The sequence below is a fragment of the Oryx dammah genome, unplaced genomic scaffold (genome assembly GCF_014754425.2).
Source record: "Oryx dammah isolate SB20612 unplaced genomic scaffold, SCBI_Odam_1.1 HiC_scaffold_14, whole genome shotgun sequence".
Taxonomy (NCBI): Eukaryota; Metazoa; Chordata; class Mammalia; order Artiodactyla; family Bovidae; genus Oryx; species Oryx dammah.
Genome location: NW_024070198.1, coordinates 19906361 through 19920975, shown reverse-complemented (window position 1 = coordinate 19920975; position 14615 = coordinate 19906361). Strand labels below are relative to the sequence as shown.

General features: G+C 39.1%; 1 protein-coding gene across 3 annotated transcripts in view; it reads right to left on the bottom strand.

The window, feature by feature from the left end:
- Nucleotides 1-14601, bottom strand: part of CUTC (cutC copper transporter) — a 32750-nt gene extending 18149 nt beyond the window's left edge. The window contains exons 1-5 of one of the 3 annotated variants that reach the window (XM_040254202.1): nucleotides 14386-14601; nucleotides 10585-10656; nucleotides 4386-4445; nucleotides 818-1027; nucleotides 121-156 (exon numbers count right to left, since the gene is read on the bottom strand). In XM_040254202.1, coding sequence (XP_040110136.1) covers nucleotides 121-156; nucleotides 818-1027; nucleotides 4386-4445; nucleotides 10585-10656; nucleotides 14386-14446 — 439 coding nt within the window. In that variant the 5' untranslated portion in view covers nucleotides 14447-14601. The remainder of the gene's footprint in view (nucleotides 1-120; nucleotides 157-817; nucleotides 1028-4385; nucleotides 4446-10584; nucleotides 10657-14385) is intronic. The other 2 variants (XM_040254205.1, XM_040254203.1) reach the window with 2 other exon arrangements.
- Nucleotides 14602-14615: the final 14 nt, after the last annotated feature.

The following is a 14615-nucleotide window of genomic DNA, read 5'->3' as shown; positions in this document are numbered from 1 at the left end:
GGTATAAAAAAAACCAATTGGTAACACTATAGAATTGTGTTTCATGAAAAGGTTGTGGCATTTGGTGAGATGAGAAAACTGACACCGTTCAACAGAACTTCTAAAATGGAAATGACTCACCTCGGTGGAAAGTGACTGGCAGAGGACGGCAAAGAGCTATAAAAAGAAATAACATAACAACATGAATGAAGAGATAATCACTGATTACTATTTATGGAACTCTCCATGTTAGACGGGACTTTTTTATACTTTCTTTTCCTAAGTGAAGACAGCTAAAATAATAATAATTTAAAAAATGGTAGTCTTCCAAATTTAATAATCCCGTGTTTCCATTAATCTCTAACTTTCATATTTAAAAAAACTGTCATTCACCCCTTAGAGGCACCAAATGAAAATTATACAATCTGGCAACTGTAAGGATAGCACTACATCTATCACTTACTCTTCTGAAAATCTTTAAGAAATACTTTGGCCTCGTAATAAAAATACTTTGCCTCTGTGTTCTCCATGTCTCCTCATCCTTACCAACTGTAACAGGTTTTAAAGTTTTTGCTGCTATGATTAAAGAGATCAAGGTAAATTCCCCTTAAGCCCTATAGGAACAGTAGCATAATCCAATCTATTGGAGCTGAGTCAGGGGGTTTCTGTAGCACATACTGTCTACCTAAAACATCTAAATAATAGTGTTTAAAACAGGTGAGTATCAGTGCCTGCAGGTGTGAATGAAAAGCCAGCTTTGTGATTGCATTTTTCTGTATAGGGACTATTCAATGCAATCATCATTAGGGGCTTTCTGGTCTCTGATACAAATTCTTACCCACAAGGGACATGCACAGTTCTTTGTCAATGTGTCCATCTTCAGTCAATGCCCCAAATACCAAACCATCAGCACCATAAAGCTTGGCAAGACGAATGTCAGCCTTCATCACCTCAACTTCACGATCTGAATATAAAAAATCACCTCCACGTGGCCGAATCATCACAAAAACTGGGATCTGGACATACTGCTTCACTACCTGAAGGACACCTATAAGAGAGGGAACAGGCTAATTAAAATTCAAATGTAAGCTAAAAGCTTAAGGAAGTCAATAAAATATTACTGTATTGGTCTTTTACATTTGCTCTGGTGTTATCACTTCTACAAGGAACAGAAGAGATGAGGGAGTAAAAACCATAGAAAGATGACCTAAAGGAAAAAGGAGACACTAAGAAAAATGTACCTATAGTAGAAATTTACATAATAAAAAAGTCAAGGGTAAAAACGGCAATTTAGAAAACAGAAGTAACTGCATTTTAAAAGCACTGTTCAGTTATGCTTTTAAAAAATTTTTTGTTGTGCTTAACAAAAATTCTTTTACTGGAATGTGACATTTAAAAGTGTAACAGCTACCAGGCTCTATGTTCTGCCAATGTATTCCCTAAGATCTGGTTTCTCCTTCCTAATGATTACATCTCTATTTAAAACCTGCTATACAGATGGTTACATAGTTTTAAAGTTTATGATTCCTACTAGACAAAGATATTTAGTAAAGCCTTTTTAAATAAGAGATATGTAAAAGGGAGCAATGCTGCACTTATTTGTGATGCTAACAGGCGATCTATGAACAAAAATGACAGCTTCCCTGTTGGCTTAGTGGGTAGAGAATCCACCTGCAATGTAGGAGACACAGGAGATGAAGCTTCAATCCCTGGGTCAGGAAGATCCGCTGGAGTAGGAAATGGCAATCCACTCCAGTATTCATGCTTGGGAAATTCATGAATAAAAATAACCAAATCTGACACAATCTGTGACTAGTTCAGAAACTCTCAATGGTATAAGATCTGTGGCAGGCACCATGAGTGTTTACCTAATATTAATTTACTTCTTTTTCCTTGCTACAAGACCCCCAGTTCTGTATGGGACACCAAGCAATGACTGGTGATGGGCATATTATTGCTGGCTTGGCCCATTCACCAAGTCCATCATGCATGACTGCTGTTGCAAAAAACAGACTGCACTCAAATTACAGATATGTTCTAGGTATTTCATAGAATGGCCAGGGACTGCCCTCCTTTATTTTCGTGAGAAGAGTCACTAAAATGCCATTGCATACATAAACCTTTTATAATAAATAATGCTATCATCCATCTCAGAATAAAATAAAGAGGTCAAAAATCCATATAGGGACTTCTGCTTTTGACCAAGACAGAGCAAAAGGCACTGGATTTACCCTTCCACTTATTAAAAAAAAAAAGACAAAACATCAAACAGTGGTTTGCAACAAAGGATAATGATCCCTTAAAGATGGAAAACAAATGACGTAAGCTCTCCTAATTACCCAGATTACTACCTTGAGATTTTTCCAGGCCACAACATAGGGAGGTCAGGAGAGACCCTTCCCACCTGACCCCACTTCTCTCTAATACTCAACTGAGTACCAACTGATGTATGCATGCAAGGAAACTACACAAAGCCAGGGAAAGATCCACTGAAAAAAATCAGAAGCAATACTGCCTGTTGTTCATACTAGACCAGGAATAATGCCTGCTCCCACCAGCCAGACAAGAAAATTTCCAGATTCATGGAGCACTGGGTAGAGTGCAGAAAGGGTCTTGCTTCAGTAGTGGGGAATAATGAACTCTAGACTGACCAATGTTCCAGACCCACTTAACAAATTTTAAAAACATTACCCAAAAGGAACAAACTGTTTCCAAGTAACCTAACTGCTCAAGAATATTCATAGGAATACAAAAATATCTAGTAGCCAACAAAGTAAAATTCATAATGTCTTACACACAATGAAAAATATCAGGTAGGAAAACAAGATGGATCATGAGGTAAAAATCAATCAAACAAAACCAATCAAAACTGATACATATGTTAGAATTAGTAGCCAAGGCATTAAAATAGCTATTGTAACCTTAGTCTATACTCCAGTACTCTTGCCTGGAAAATCCCATGGATGGAGGAGCCTGGTAGGCTGCAGTCCATGGGGTCGCTGAGTCAGACACAATTGAGCGACTTCACTTTCACTTTTCACTTTCATGCATTGGAGGAGGAAATGGCAACCCACTCCAGTGTTCTTGCCTGGAGAATCCCAGGAACAGTAGAGCCTGGTAGGCTGCCGTCTATGGGGTCGCACAGAGTCGGACATGACTGACACAACTTAGCAGCAACAGCAGCAGCAACCTTATTCTATATGTTCAAAAAAGCTTAAAAGGGACAAGAGATATAACAATAAATTCAAATATCTAGTGCTAAGAACTATGATATGTGAGATGAAAAATATAGTAGCTAGGATTAACAGCAATTAAATACCACAGAGAAAAGATCAGTACACTTGAAAACAAAGGAAGAAGATTTATAGAAAATGAAACAGAGAAAAAAAAATTTTTTAAGAGTAGTTGTGGAACTACTCTTAAAGGTTTAAGCAGCCTTATTTAAGTTAGTTGAAGTCTTTGAAGAAGGGAGTGGAGGGCATTAAATGTTGAAAAATTTCCAAGTGTGATGAAAAGTATAAATGCACATGTCCAAGAAACATGAAGAAAATTACACTCAGGGACATCACAATCAAATGTTCAAAACCAAGAATAAAGGGAAAAAACCTTAAAAGCAACCAGAGAAAAGAGACAAATTACACAGAAAAGAACAAAGGTTTGGATGACAGATTTCCTGTCAGAAACAATATAGGCAAGAAGACAGTTGGAGAAGCATCTCTAAAGTCCTGAAAGAAAACTATCAACCTAGAATTCTACACTCAGCAAAAATATCTTTCAAAAAATGGGGAAAGATGTTTTCAGATATACAAAAGCTGGAAGAATTCATTACTAGCACACTTGTACTACAAAAAATGTTAAAAGAATTACTTCAGGCAGAAAGAAAATGAAACCAGACAGAAATACCAGATCTATACAAAGGAAGAGCACCAGAAATGGTAAGGACACATGACTAAATATATGACTGTGTTATTTTTTTACTCTTTATAGTATAACTGACTCTTGAAACAAAAATAATAACAATGAAGTGTGGAGTTTTAACATATGCAAAAGCAAAATGTATGACAACAGCACAAGTAGGAGGGAAGAAATGAAGACAAAAGCCAGGATACCAAGGATGCCAGAATGGAAAAGGTAAGAATATCAGGGTCCCTGACAGCCTGCAGAGTATATGATCCAATACTAATAGTAATTTAATCTCAACTTTTTGATACCTAAAGGGAAGAAAATATCTATTTGATCACATTTACAACTGACAGGTTTATCTGCAACTAGAAACATTTCTGATACAATATTCATGGCACAGTTAACATGTTAGTAACTTGAGTAAAAGATCCCAATAACAGATTATCAATTGTCTCTAGGCTCTGTAAACTCCTATGAGGAAATCCTAAAAAATGGACACTTACCCATGCTGGGTGTGGTTCCTCCTTCCAACAAGCCAGAACATAACTCTATGCGACCAGCACCTGTAATAAAAAAGCACTGCTCAGCACAATAATTTTTTTTTAATTAAAAAACTAAGAAGTTTTGGAAAGCATTGCTTAAAAGTATTAAGTGGAAACATTTTTTTCTAAATAGAGGAACAAAGAGTCTTAGAAAGTGAAAGAAATCAAATTATAGAACTAGACTAAAATTCTACTTTTAATCCCAACTATATTCTCCAACCCACATTATGTTACTGATAAGTCAAATTTAACAGTTAATTCAAGTTAAGCTAGGTTTCTTTTTGTATTATAGGGTGGTCTCTCTACATATAAGAAAGTGACTTAGAATAAAGAAATTTCTGGACTGACTACAGTGGAATGCTAATTCTTCATTGATTATAAAAAACAGTGATCTTTTCCAAGAGAGTCTTTATTATTCTAAGCTTTAAAACAGCACAAGTTACTTTTAAGTAGCTTAAATCAGGATAATTTTAAGAATAAGAAAATGCTGAAAGCAAAAGAACTATCAGACTACAGCAGCATCATGTCAAAAGGTCTCAGAAGCCAGCTTGAAGAGGCTCCTACTGGCTAATAATCACAAAAACATTTTGAGCATCAACAAGAACAACAACTATACTGGATTCAAACACGTCAAATATGTCTACATCTAGGCTTGTAATGATAAAACAAGAATACACTTTAGGATAGAGAACACATCATCCCCAAAATCAGTAAACAAGGAAAAAGCAGCAAGCACTTATCCTGCCTTTCTTATACAAACTGAACCTCAGTATAACAAAACAGTTGGTGAGGGAAAATTCTTTATAGAAGTATACTGCTAATAAATGAAAAATAAATGTTAGACATAACATAGCACCATTTTACAAACCCTACTAAAATAAGCATTGCTAAAATTATTAGGTGAAAGCTGGTAGGAAAACCAGGTGGATCAGGCTGATAATATCTGAATCCACTTATCAACCTTAGTATCATAAAAACCGAAAAAACTAGGATGTTATATCCCCTGATGAGATACAACAGGGAATATGCCATTATCTATTAAGTCTGTTATTTTTAGTTGCTAAATTGTGTTCCACTCTTTTGAGACCCCATGGACTGTAGCTCTCCCGGCTTCTCTGTCCATGGAATTCTCCAGGAAAGAATACTGGAGTGCGTTGCCACTTTTTTCTCCAAGGGATCTTCCTGATCCAGGGATTGAACCAGGGTCTTTTCCATTGGCAGGTGAGTTCTTTACCAATGAGTCAACAGAAAAGCCCATCTATAAAGTAGTGTTATAAAAAGCTCCAGTCTGAATCTAATTAAGCCTTCAGGTTAACTAAAATTTTACAGGAAATGCAGGGGTCAGAGGAATATAATAAATAACACTACATATACAGTCAGCAAAATGTAGAATATGGGATACTTTATATGATGAAAAAAAAGATGAAAAACAGTTTAACAAACTGTAGAAAGAAGAATTAAAGAAAGAAAAAAGGGAAACAGATTGAAACAGACATAAACAAATGACATGTTTCTATCTTGATTCCAAGAACTGTAAAATAAAACAAAATAAAACTATGTGAGCCAGTTGGGGAAATCTGAAAACTAATTGGGTATTTTTGATGCTATTAAGAAATATTATTTTGAGAGATATGTTACTGATATTGTGGTTATTATTCTATTTTTTTTAAAGGCCTTTACCTTTTCAGTTCAGTTCAGTCACTCAGTTTGGTCAAACTCTTTGCAATCCCATGAACTGCAGCATGCCAGCCCTCCCTGTCCATCACCAACTCCCAGAGTTTACTCGAACTCCTGTCTATCAAGTTGGTGATGCCATCCAACCATCTCATCCTCTGTCGTCCGTCCCCTTCTCCAACCGTCTTCAATCTTTCCCAGCATCAGGGTCTTTTCCAGTGAGGCAGTTCTTTGCATGAGGTGGCCAAAGTATTGGAGTTTCAGCTTCAACATCAGTCCTTCAATGAATATTCAAGACTGATTTCCTTTAGGATGGACTGGTTGGATCTCCTTGCAGTCCAAGGGACTCTGAAGAGTCTTCTCCAACACCACAGTTCAAAAGCATCAATTCTTCAGTGCTCAGCTTTCTTTATAGTCCAATTCTCACATCCATACATGACTACTGGAAAAATCATAGATTTGACTAGATGGACCTTTGTTGGCAAAGTAATGTCTCTGCTTTTTAATATGCTGTTTAGGTTGGTCATAACTTTTCTTCCAAGGAACAAGCATCTTTTAATTTCATGGCTGCAGTCACCATCTGCAGTGATTCTGGAGCCCCAAAAAATAAACTCACTGTTTCCATTGCTTCTCCATCTATTTGACATGAAGTGATGGGACCAGATGCCATGATCTTAGTTTTCTGAATGTTGAGTTTTAAGCCAACTTTTAAAAAGTCTCCTCCTTCACTTTCATCAAGAGGCTCTTTAGTTCTTTGCTTTCTGCCATAAGGGTGGTGTCATCTGCATATCTGAGGTCATTGATATTTCTCTCAGTAATCTTGATTCCAGCTTGTGCTTCATTCAGCCCAGCGTTTCTCATGATGTACTCTGTATATAAGTTAAATTGCTTATTGTTAAATAAGCAACATACAGCCTTGATGTACTCCTTTCGTAATTTGGAACCAGTTTGTTGTTCCATGTCCAGTTCTAACTGTTGCTTCCTGACCTGCATACAGATTTCTCAGGAGGCAGGTCAGGCAGTCTGATATTCCCATCTCTTTCAGAATTTTCCAGTTTGCTGTGATCCACTCAGTCAAAGGCTTTGGCATAGTCAATAAAGCAGATGTTTTTCTGGAACTTCCTTGCTTTTTTGATGATCCAACAGATGTTGGCAATTTGATCTCTGGTTCCTCTACCTTTTCTAAATCCAGCTTGAACATCTGGAAGTTCATAGTTCACATACTGTTGCAGCCTGGCTTGGGGAATTTTGAGCATTACTTTACTAGCGTGTGAGATGAGTGCAATTGTGTGGTAGTTTGATCATTCTTTGGCATTGCCTTTCTTTGGGATTGGAATGAAAACCGACCTTTTCCAGTCCTGTGGCCACTGCTGAGTTTTCCAAATTTGCTGGCCTATTGAGTGCAGCACTTTCACAGCATCATCTTTTAAGATTTGAAATAGCTCAACTGGAATTCCATCACCTTCACTAGCTTTCTTCATAGTGATGCTTCCTAAGGCCCACTTGACTTCGCATTCCAGAACGTCTGGCTCTAGGTGAGTGATCATACCATCGTGATTATCTGGGTCGTGAAGATCTTTCTTGGATAGCTCTTCTCTGTATTCTTGTACCTCTTCTTAATATCTTCTGCTTCTGTTAGGTCCATACCATTTCTGTCCTTTATCGTGCCCATCTTTGCATGAAATGTTCCCTTGGTATCTCTAATTTTCTTGAAGAGATCGCTAATCTTTCCTATTCTACTGTTTTCTTCTATTTCTTTGCATTGATCGCTGAGGAAGCCTTTCTTATCTCTCCTTGCTATTCTTTGGAACTCTGCATTCAAATGGGTATATCTTTCCTTTTCTCCTTTGCCTTTCATTTCTCTTCTTTTCACAGCTATTTGTAAGGCCTCCTCAAACAACCATTTTGCCTTTTTGTATTTCTTTTTCTTGGGAATGGTCTTGATCCCTGCCTCCTATACAGTGTCACAAACCTCCGTCCATAGTTCTTCAGGCACTCTATCAGATCTAATCCCTTGAATCTATTTGTATAATCATAAGGGATTTAATTTAGGTCATACTTGAATGGTCTAGAGGTTTTCCCTCCTTTATTCATTTTACATTTGAATTTGGCAATCAGGAGTTCGTGATCTGAGCCACAGTTAGGTCCCGGTCTTGTTTTTGTTGACCGTATAGAGCTTCTCCATCTTTGGCTGCAAAGAATATAATCAATCTGATTTCGGTATTGACCATCTGGTGATGTCCATGTGTAGAGTCTTCTCTTGTGTTGTTGGAAGAGGGTGTTTGCTATGACCAGTGCTTTCTCTTGGCAAAACTCTATTAGCCTCTGCCCTGCTCAATCTGTACTCCAAGGCCAAATCTGCCTGTTATTCCAGGTATTTCTTGACTTCCTACTTTTGCATTCAAGTCCCCTATAATGAAAAGGACATCTTTTTTGGGTGTTCGTTCTCGAAGGTCTTGTAGGGCTTCATAGAACCGTTCAGCTTCAGCTTCTTCATCATTACTGGTTGGGGCATAGACTTGGATTACTGTGATATTGAATGGTTTGTCTTGGAAATGAACAGAGATAATTCTGTTGTTTTTGAGACTGCATCCAAGTACTCATTTTGGACTCTTCTGTTGACTATGATGGCTACTCCATTTCTTCTAAGATATTCTTGTCCACAGTAGCAGGTATAATGGTCATCTGAGTTAAATTCACTCATTCCAGTCCATTTCCATCTCCTGTTTAACCACTTCCAATGTGCCTTGATTCGTGGATGTAGCATTCTAGGTTCCTATGCAATATTGCTCTTTACAGCATCGGACTTTACTTCCATCACCAGTCACATCCATAACTGGGTGGTGTTGTTGCTTTGGCTACATCTCCTCATTTTTTCTGGAGTTATTTCCACTGATCTCCAGTATTTTACTCGGAACCTACCGACCTGGGGAGTCCATCTTTCAGTGTCCTATCTTTTCACCTCTTCATACTGTTCATGGGGTTCTCAAGACAAGAATATTGAAGTGGTTTGCCATTCCCTTCTTCAGTGGACCACATTTTGTCAGAACTCTCCACTATGACCTGTCCTTCTTGGGTGGCCCTACATGGCATGGCTCATAGTTTCACTGAGTTAGACAGGCTGTGGTCCACGTGATCAGATTGGTTAGTTTTCTGTGATTGTGGTTTTCAGGGATACTTTATCTTTTAGGGATACTGAAATACTTGATTATGAAATGACATAATGTCTGGGATTTGCTTCAAAATAATTTGGGGATGGGGTAAGAAAGGTAGGAATATAGATCAGATGGTCTGGAGGCCAAAGGCTTACAAGCTTGTTTTTGTTACAGCATACAAGTTTAAAACTTTTTTATGTATTTAAGAAAAACACACCTATCATACAGTTTGCCCATTTAAAGTATATAATTCAAAGGTTTTTATCATGCTCACAAAATTTGGCAACTATCATCACTATGCAATTTTAGAACATTTTTATCACCCCCAAAAGAAACCTCACACCCTTTAAGCAGTCATTTTCTCTTCTCCCCAGGGCTCCTCAATCCTTGGCAACCACAAATCTTTCAGTCTATAAAAAATTAGCCTATTCTGGACATTTCATATAAGTTGAATCATATAATATGTGGTATTTTTTGACTTTTTTCCATTTAGAAGTGTTTCAAGATTTATCTGTGTTGCAGACAGACCAGTACTTCATTCTTTTTAATTGACAAATTAAGAATGGTTTTTAGCCTTTCAAAGGATTATTTAAAAAAACTAAGAAGTGGGAATTCTCTGGTGGTCCTTTGGTCAGGACTCCCACTCTTTTACTGCTCTGGGCACAGGTTCAGTCCCTTGTGAGGAAAACGAAGACTCTGTAAGCCCTGTAGCATGACCAGGAAAATGTATATATGACAGAGACCAATGACCAATGTAGCCAGCAAGGTCAAAATATATACTGTCTTGCTCTTTACGAAAAAGTCTGCTCATCCCTGATACAACTGAAAGATTGGCCATGTACTGAAAATAATTAAAGCTGATGAGTACATGGTGATTCATTATAGTATTCTATTTTTGTATGTTTGAAATTTTGCATAATGAAGTCTAAAAATTTTTCTGATGCTGAGATGATGGGAATTTCTATGCTGCTTATTAAAGCAAGTTAGGGTGCAAAAGAAACCTTGAGGTAAAATACATAACATTCAAAAAAAAGAGAGATAATGATAAGTCTTGACAATGAAAAAAATCAAATCTCTAAAATTAATGGATTGGAAAAAATTGTATCTTTGCTAAATTCAATTTTTTAAAAAAGTAGGTTCGTAATCACCATCATGGACACTTAAGTCAAAATGTAATCTACTGGGGAAGTAAGACTAGAAGATCAGTAGGTTTTCTAGTTGGTTGGTTGTTTTCTTTAGAGATCACAAAGGTTCTCAAGTTCAGTTCACAGGATTCATTTTCAAATTCTTAACGGACTGCCAACTGCCATTCATTCCATAATTTCTCTTACCTCCTCTTTCTGCATTTACAGCTGATTCCACTGAATCAACACACACTTCCATGAGAAACCCATTTGCTGCTCCTAAAATACATGGAGAATGATGAAACTGCATGAGGGTAATTTCCATCCAGACCAAGCCAAACACAAATATTTTACATTTTGCTGCCAAAATCCAAATGTCTAGTAATAGGTAACTAGGTTAAGTACACTAGGGTCCATGCATGTAATGAAATATATCAATGCCTGCAGAATCCATTTAAACTTCTTTATAAGGTATATATGCTTAAGAGCAGGGATATTAACAAATTTGTTAATATGTGATTCTAGACCAGTTACTTAGCCTAAGTTTTCCCCAAAACTGAGTTTTTCTGGTTGAAAGTTGCTCAGTCACGTCCGACTCTTTGTGGCCCCATGGACTATACAGTCCATGGAATTCTCCAGGCCAGAATACTGGAGTAGGTAGCCTTTCCCTTCTTCAGAGGATCTTCTCAACCCAGGGATTGAACCCAGGTCTCCTGCCCTGCAGGCAGATTCTTTACCAGCTGAGCCACAAGGGAAGCCCATGAATACTGGAGTGGGTAGCCTATACCTTCTCCAGTGGATCTTCCTGACCTAAGAATCGAACTGGGGTCTCCTGCCTTGCAGGCAGATTCTTTACCAACTGAACTAACAGGGAAGCCCCAGAGTAGGTTTTAATACTTACATCAGAGTAAAGAGAATGAGATAATTCATGTAAAGTGAACAGTACCTACTAATTGTACAGGAAGTATTAGTTGTCATTAATTAACTATACATTATTTCCTCTACATGTCTCCAGTTCTCCCTGATCCCCATTCCTGCTCCTAGTTAGCTCTTCAATTCACAGTGCTTCCAGCTCTATCTTTGAACACTAAAATCTTCCAAGGTTCAAGTCATATCACATTTCCATGATACTTCTCTTTCCCCAGGTAGAAAACTGTGTCTCCCTTTTTTGAGCTCAGATAACTCTTTATAATCCAAACTTTCCTCTTTAAAACATTGTTTTCTCTTATTATTATTTATGTAGATAGGTTCCTGATCATTCTTACTTGAACTAAAGTTCCTAAGTAAGGTCTTTATGAGAGAAATCTTTATTACAGTAAGCACACTGTCTAGTGTGCTTATAATACATAGCTCACAGTACAGAATAGACACACAAAAATTTACTAAAGGCTGAATGATTACATGGATGTGAGAGTTGGACCATAAAGAAAGCTAAGTGCCAAAAATTTATGCTTTTGAACTGTGGTGTTGGAGAAGACTCTTGAGAGTCCCTTGGACTACAAGGAGATCCACCTAGTCCATCCTGAAGGAAAGCAGTACTGAATATTCATTGGAAGGACTAATGCTGAAGCTGAAGCTCCAGTACTTTGGCCACCTGATGTAAAGAACTGACTCATTTGAAAAGACCCTGATGGTGAAAGACTGAAGGCAGGAGAAGGGGATGACAGAGGATGAGATGGTTGGATGGCATCACTGACTCAATGGACATGAGTTTGAGCAAGCTCAGGGAGTCAGTGCTAGACAGGGAAGCCTAGAGTGCTGCAGTCCATGTGGTTGCAAAGAGTCAGACACAACTGAGCCAGTGAACTGAACTGAATGATTATAAATTCATAAACATTCATGTATTTACACTAAAGAGTGTGATGAAAACAGTTTTGAATTTTTTCTGTAAGCACGTACTTTTCTTAAAAAAATTAATAATGAATGCATACTTCATGCAATAATATCTAGAGGAATGTTCAACATATGCTGGTAATTGTTACTTCTAGGTGGTAGTATTTAAAATTACTTTTACTTTCTTCTTTTTACTTTTCTTTACTGCTTGGTTTTTTTTCTTTTTTTTTACCTAATGCTGCTTTTATAGTTTTTAAAAATCAACTTTCAATTTGAAAACCAAAAATCTATCATTCCCTAACATCAAACTGCAAATGCCTCATTTATTTAAGAGACTATCAGCCTCAAACTCTGAAAGGGCCAAATGTTGGCTATGTTCTTAGCCAAGAGCATTGCATTAATTCCATGGGTTTCCTGACAGTTCACCCACATCAGCTGTTAGATCGATCTAACTGAACAGTGCTGTAGGGGTACCATTTCCCTCACACAAGACAAGATCTTGGCAGGAATTCCCCAGCAGTCCAGTTGTTAAGGGGCTTCCCAGGAGGCTCAGTGGTAAAGAATCCACCTACCAATGCAGAAGATGTGGGTTCAATCCCTGGGTAGGGAAGATCCCCACAATAGGAAATGGCAACCCACACCAGTATTCTTGCCAGGAAAGCCCATGGACAGAGGAGCCTAGTGGGCCACAGCCCATGGAGTTGAAAAGGTCAGACACCATTGAGCAACTGAGCATGTACCAATGGTTGAGACTCTGGGCTTTCAACACCAGAGCCTCAAGTTGGATCTCTGGTTAGGAGACTAAAATCCCATAAGCTGCAGGCTGTGGCCAAAAAAAAAGAAAAAAAAAGATCTTGGCTAGAAGAGAGTAAGGATGCACATAAAAGGCTATGACAAAAAGAAAAGAGTAAGGCAGTTGTCCTAAAATAGGAAGTTATTTGAAGGGATCAAAGAGATTTGTTTGGAGCAGAGTTCTCAGTGTAGCTGTCCAGTTAAGTCTGGACTAAGGGCCTCTAAGACACTTTCAGAGTCTGTACAGTGAAAATTATTTTCGTAATAATACCAAGATTTTAGTTGCCTTTTTCACTCTCATTCTTTCACAGGCAGAGTGGAGTTTTCGAGAGGCTACCTGTCACACTGAATGCAAAAGCACTCCATTCCTAATGAGAATTCCATTACGCCAGACATTAAAGAGATCTGCAAAAATATAAAACATTTGGTACTATTCTATTTTTTGTTTGCTTAGGAAAATAGTGATTTTTTTTGTTTTTTCATAAAAAGTGTCAACATGTAATGGGCTTTTGTTTGTGAAAGAAAAAAAGTCGCTCAGTCGTTATCCGACGCTTTGCGACCGCCATGGACTTATCCAGGCCAGAATACCGAAGTGGGTAGCCATTCCCTTTGCTAGGGGATCTTCCCATCCCAGGTGTCGAACCCAGGTCTCTCGCATTGCAGGAGGATTCTTTACCTGCTGAGCCACAAGGGAAGCCCTTTCTTTTTAAAAGTCCTGTTTCAATTTCTAACATGTCCAATATCAATAAATGTAACCTATATAAATAAAAGGTCTTTGAGGTTCTCAATAATTTTAGGAGGGTCAAGGAGTCCTGCGATCAAAGTTTCAGAACCGCTAGTTTGGAGGAACCAAGTTTCCGGAGGAGGGACCTGGCAAATTCCCTAGCACCTGCCATGCCAGCAGATCCTGTTGCAGCTTGGGGCAGCCAAGCTTTGCCACTTCGGAGCGGTGTGGCTTTAGGGACAACCCCTATCCCCGCCGCAGCAGCTACAGTTTATTAAGCGGTTCCTCCAGGTCAGACACTGATCCAGCGCTGCCGTGAGAGGGTACCAGTATCCTCGTGTGGCGATGGGAAACGCGAGGCTGAAAGAAGTTAACCAACTTGAACACGGTCGCACGACGAGACGTGGGGGCGCCGGGATTCGAACCTACACACCTATCTGGCTCCAGAGCCGGGCCACTCTCGCCATCAGCCCCTCAGATTCCACATGTTTAAAACCGAATAACAGATTACGCCTCACAGAGGGGTGTTTGTGAGGAGCAGGAGAAAGTACTTCCAGGGAAATCGCGATTAATCCACGGGCCAGAACCCCCGCCCGACCCGGCCCGGCCCGCACCCCGCGGCAAAGTCGGCCACCGCCCCACCCCGCCACCTTCCGCACCCGCCTTCCCGGATGGTATCCGCGCCCGCTTCCGCTCGGAGGAGGCCCCCTGCCTCTTCATGCTCCACGCGTTTGTCCCTCGTGCTTCTTCGGTTTCCACTCAAAGAGTCCGGGTTCCAACGCGCGCGACCAGACAGGCGCGTCCTCCCAGCTGCGCGCATCCCTGCGCGTCCCCGACTTCCACGCCCCAGCAGCCCCCGCGAAAGCCCAGAAACTGGCGCAGGCGCAGT